We start from the raw sequence: 6,000 nt of genomic DNA, 5'->3' as shown, positions 1-6,000 counted from the left end.
AGAACGCTATGAACGAGCTGCAGGACAAGCTGATGACGGTCAGGCTGCGGGAGGCGCAGGCACAGGCGGAGCTGAGGGAGGTCAAACTCAAGGTCCTGCAGCTGGACAGTCAGGTTAGACTACACCTAAAGCACAAACCTACCGAAGTCAGCCCATGTCACCCCACTTCTTAGGGACCTGCACTGGCTCCCCATGGCCGTACGAATCCGCTTCAAGGCCCTCGACCTGGCATACCGTGAGGCAAAGGGAACTGCTCACGCCTACCTCCAGTCAATGGTCTCTAACTACACACCCTCAAGACCCCTACGCTCTGCATCTTCTGGCCGTCTCAGACCCACTCCTATCCAAGCTCCGGGAGGGTCATCAAAGAGAAGTCGCCTATTATCAGTCCTTGCCCTACAATGCCGAAACCCGTCCAATCTTTCGCCGTCGACTAAAGACGCACTTCTTCAACCATTATCTGAAATTAAAAAAAAAAAATTATAAAAATAAATCAAACCCTAACTAACCTTACTATCATGCACTTGTCCTAATAAACTAACCTACACTGTAGCACTCAACACTTTGATGAACATTGTTACTCAGCTGATAAGAGTTGTGCCCTTCCTGATGACTTGTCGTACAGAACTTGTAAGTCGCTTTGGATAAAAGCGTCAGCTAAATGACTAAATGTAAATGTAAATGTAAATATATATATAAGATAAGATAAGATATTCCTTTATTGATCCCCTTGGGGAAATTCAGGCATCATAGCAGCATGTGGAGGGGGAGAGGGGAGAGGGGAGGTACAGGTCGTAGAAGACATACAGGTACAGGTCACAGAATTATAGTACAGTGGAGAAGACAAAATAGAATAAAAAGTTAAATATAATTAACTCTGGACATGCACATATGGGCAACAAGGTGCGAGATGAGGGTATGTATGCCCTCTCAGTTATATTTGCCCTACAATAAATATAGTTACAATATATAATCTAAATCTAAATCTAATCTAATATATAATCTAAAAATGCTAAATGCTAAATATCATATATATATATGATATTTAGCATTTAGCATTTTTAGATTATATATTAGATTAGATTTAGATTTAGATTATATATTGTAACTATATTTATTGTAGGGCAAATATAACTGAGAGGGCATACATACCCTCATCTCGCACCTTGTTGCCCATATGTGCATGTCCAGAGTTAATTATATTTAACTTTTTATTCTATTTTGTCTTCTCCACTATATAATATATACATTTATATATATCAAATATCATCTCAATTGGGATTTTCAGATTTTTTTTATATATATACAGTAAGTATACAGCATGTTGAGAATTGCAATACACAATTTTGCTGTCTAAATCAATGTGAAAAAGAAAATAGTCAGTCAGATTTCTCACAGAACGATTTCTGAAATGTTTTGAGAGTGTCAGTCTCAAATGACTGTATCACACTTCCCATTATCATGCAGGACCAATATGATGATTGGATTGTCTGACTTGATTATGTGTTGTCCTTTATACTGCTCCTCATAATATTTGATCTAGCACCTGGCCTTTTCTTTTAAAGGAACATGCCAACTTTTTGGGAAATTAGCTTATTTGCCATCTACCCTGAAGTTAGACAAGCAGATAGCTACATACCCTTTTCTTCTCTGTGCATGCACTAGGCTTAGGGAACAGCCGCACCGTTAGCCTAGCTTAGCGTCATTCACTGGAAGTAGGTGTGCCAGTGTAGCCTAGTTCCCAACAGTCACGAAATACACTCCAAATACAACTCCAAAACTTTCCTGTAAACATGTTGTGACCTGTGTATTTACTACGCAGATACTGTATATACTCTGAACTATTTTTTGCCGAACCACTGCTGCCTGGGCGCAGTGATTTCATCACCTCAAAAGCCATATTGTTTTTTGAAAAAAATAAAGCTACACTAGCACACCTACTTCCAGTGAATGACGCTAAGCTAGGCTAACGGAGCGGCTGTTCCCTAAGCCTAATGCAATGCATGCACAGAGAAGAAAATGGTATGTATCTGCTTGTCTAATAAAAATATCTATATTTATCGATAATTTTGTCCCGATTTATCGATTCTTCCAAATGGTATATCGTCTCAGCCTTACTAATACATAGCGCCCACCCACCAGCATACCGGCCCCTTCTTGACACGCGTATAAACGTAGATGGGGATTAAAGCTCTCATTCTCATTGTGATTCTGGTCACCAATATGCCAAATTACTCTCCAACGTTTTGTAAAATGGGTCCCGTTTCTAGTACATCCGAACATCCCCTGCTCCTCTGTTGCTCAAGTGATGTACTTGTAATGAATTACACTGATGTTGCAATTTAGTTGCACAGCCTGTGTCTATTTGTGGTGTGATGTTCAGTTGCTCACCCCCTTTCTCATGTGGCGGAGCGGGGAGCAATGGAACAGAAGTTCACAGTACATGAACATAAGACAATTCAAACTGAGTTATAAAGAAATAGGTACAGGGATGAGGAAGGGATTTGACATTCACAGGTGTTTAATTTGTATTTTATTTTATTCATGTTTTAAAAATTTGTTTGCATATATTTGTATATATATATATTTGTTTTGTAAGGTTTTAAATTAATAAGGAATTACATTCATTTTGAGTAGTGGAAAAGCGGTAGGATTAAATAAGTGTATACTTCTTCCTACTCCTTTTCGAACATTAAATGTAAATTTAGTTTTGTTCTCTTTTTTTGTTTTGTTATAGTTTTTTAATTTTTGTTTTCCATTTCATTGCTAGAGATAAATGATTTGTTTTTGTTTTATTTTGTTTGTATTGTATTTTACGAAATAAAGATTTCAAATCAAATCAAATCATGTTTACAGATCCACCACAATCAGTCAAGCAGGCATATAATGACAACCGAAGAACTGCATGGCATTTTGCATGGCACGTTATCTGACATGGTGTCTCTCTATTCTTTCTGTTCCTCTCTCCTCGTTTTTTTAGAACCAGATCCACAGCAAGCTGATTGGACGCCACGAGCAGGAACGCTCTGCCCTCCAGGACCGGCTCCAGATGCTGGCCAATCAGAACAAAGGTCTGCAGGGCCAGCTCAACGAGATGAAGAGGAAACAGTCGGAATTCGACTGCAAGGTCTGGTAACCCAGGGGAGTAGGGGTGGGGGGTAACCCAGGGGAGTAGGGGTGGGGGGCAGAGAGTGGACTAGTAATGATATTGTTGTTATTGGTTTGGTTGTGTTTCACATCAACCTTTCTAAACAAAGCCATGTGATGATGCGGATCAGCCTTTTATTGGACATCATTTTCAATTCCAACAAACATAAAGTGAACAAAGATAATCTTGTGATCTCCACTTTGGCTTGTTGCATAAATGTGAAGTACTATACATTTTCCATTTCACTAGGCTACTGTCACCTGAATTATACATGCAAGGTATTTGTTTAATATCACAACATTATCTGGCTATTTTGAACGTACCAGCAGCGAAAATAATAATATTTAGATTTTCCTGCTTTCGCTTAGATTGAGTTCACATGTCAAACGAGTCACTCCAGGGTTCACTTGAAAGCGGCCAGAGACCACCTGAAACAGGCGGACCAGGGTGTGGTCGTTTGGTGCGCACCGGAGTTTCAGTCCAGGGGTTGACACCAACCCAAACTAAAAACACTCCGTCCAGGGTTCGATTCAAGCTGACTAAACAAGCCTACAAGCCTGGTGTGAAAGCACCCTTTAATATGTGACGTTTATCAATTGATCTTACAGTCACCACAACTGAAATGAAGGAAATATGTTAGAACTTGTTGATTGACAAAGATAATTCCAATAGAGCGTTTGTTTTCAATGAAAGCAAGAGGCATTTACCCACTTTCATGTAGCAGCAATATGCATTCTGTTTACATAAGCCACTTTCAAGCTGCAAATCTTACTCCATTATGTCGGCATGCCGTTCTGTGTGAAAGGGACTGCCCGGTATTGCAGGATAGGAGGTGACATTTTGATGATTTCAGTGCCGACCTTGTTTACATTTTTACCCCGTTGAATGCCATCATCCAATGTTAGCGTTAAAAACGCCTAATCTATGTTTTAAATTGTGTAATGTGTCTAATCTGCCCGTCGCTTATCAATGACTTGTTTGCAGTCAACATTGTCGAAACGGATTGTTTTTTAATCGGTTCATATCCTTTTTATAGCATTTTGAAAAGCTATCGTTCTCTCGAAAATGTTCTGAACATTTAAAGATTCCCTCATAAACTGCATTTATTGGAATATACACTAGACACGTTGTCATTTGTCGGCCTATTTATGAATCGTTTTCAAATAAACGCTAGATTATCGATAGTATATGTGTACTTATGCACGCTATAGACGCGAGCTGAGAAATCGATTCTCTCGTTTCCTCAAGATCACACACACACACACATGGCACATAGGGGACACGCTGTTATCTCAGCGAATACAGCTCTGATTACCCCAAGACTGGTAACATAGACTCCTTACCTTAGATCAGATGTTCTCCAAAAAGATTATTCCAATTCTTGATCGCCATTCCAAATATCGATCACGCTTATTGATTGATTATTGGCTGCTGTAAATATATATTCCAGGCTGATTTCCGTCTCGCGATCAGATCCCTCATCATCAGATCCATCGCCAGCACAATGGAGCCAGTTGGCTCCACCTCTACAGATCTCCAGATCCCAGGTCAGTCTAATCGACTGACCTGCAGTTACACAGGGATAGACGATAGGGGGCGCTTTTTTCCATTCTGAGCTCCTACAGGGGCTGCTGTACCAACGGGAGACTCGGTTGATGAAATATGAATTCAGATCGCTAATAAAAAAATAAAACGATAATTGTCGTCGTCGGCTCTCAATGGGGGGGCTGATAAAACGAGATATGTCATCCGTGGCACTCAATGTGTTAATTCTGTGGCGGTTAGCTTGTAGGTTATATCAGTAGGTTTGTAGGAAATATTAGTAATAATTTTTGTAAAGTTGTGCTTTGAGAGAAAAGAAAGAAGAAGAAAAACAACAGAATAAACAACACCAGCTAAAAATATTAAAGCATACGACAGTAACATGTCAACAACAACATAACGACAATAACATAAACAACAACAACAGGGGTTCATATATATGTTATTATGATATTGAGGTCAAAAGCATGAGTAGGTCGTTTCACAGTGAGAGGACAGCATAGTTTTAAACTATTTAAAAGATGATATTGAACGGATGTGGACAGGTAGACTATTCCAGTCGGAATCATCATGAGTTATGCATGTCAAATTGATAATATTTTTCATTGTGTGTGTGCAACTTTGGAGACCTATTTCAGAACCATAACCCGCAATGTGCTGCCTCTATCTGACTCGGGAACACGCCATCTGAACGCACACACAATGGTGGGATTATGTCATTTTTGCTAGGTTCAATGTGAACAACCCAAAGCCGGCAGAATGGAGGGAAAAGGATTCTGTGTAAAAGGGGCTATAGTGGCGTCCTAGTGAAAGATTTACAATTATATAGCACTTCCTTTTTTGTATCTACTTTTTCTCCCATTTTCTATTTTTCTCCCATCCCAATTTCGTATCGTCCAATTCTACCCTCCCCTGTCTCGAACGCTGTTAGGCCATGCCTCCCACAAGCCGGCTGCAATGTGGACTAAGCCTTACATCACGTGTCCCCTCCGGTACGGTATGGTACGGAAGCAGCAGTCGCATCTTTTCACCTGCACAGCGCAATCTTTCAGCGTCAAGGGTCTGCGTTTGGAGGGCACGCCGCCCCCGTCGCTTCCTGATTCTGCTGCGCAGGCGCACCAACCGACCTGTAGGAGTCGCTGTCTACAACGTCCGATCCCCACCCATCAGCTTCCCACCCCCTAATACTGCCAATTGTATTAGTATGAACGACCAGCCAAGCTGATAGCAATGCGGAGAGCTGGGCTCAAACCCAGCGTCTCCTGCATTGGTGGCGAGCGCCTTGCCCACTGCACCACCTAAAACAGTGC

The 6,000-nt window shown here is 40.9% G+C and overlaps 1 protein-coding gene across 1 annotated transcript in view; it reads left to right on the top strand.

Annotated features, from left to right (window-relative positions):
- The window catches only part of evi5l (ecotropic viral integration site 5 like), a gene marked incomplete at both ends in the record, with an annotated part of 68,124 nt that overhangs the window by 44,028 nt on the left and 18,096 nt on the right, over positions 1-6,000 (top strand). Inside the window, 2 exons of the mRNA XM_084317958.1 lie at positions 1-113; positions 2,981-3,127. The exon at positions 1-113 is cut by the window's left edge and continues 64 nt beyond it. Of these exons, the coding sequence (XP_084174084.1) occupies positions 1-113; positions 2,981-3,127 (260 nt within the window). The remainder of the gene's footprint in view (positions 114-2,980; positions 3,128-6,000) is intronic.

The sequence above is a fragment of the Notolepis coatsorum genome (genome assembly GCF_963971535.1).
Source record: "Notolepis coatsorum genome assembly, chromosome: 7".
Lineage (NCBI taxonomy): Eukaryota > Metazoa > Chordata > Actinopteri > Aulopiformes > Paralepididae > Notolepis > Notolepis coatsorum.
This window is presented reverse-complemented; position numbering and strand designations above follow the sequence as displayed.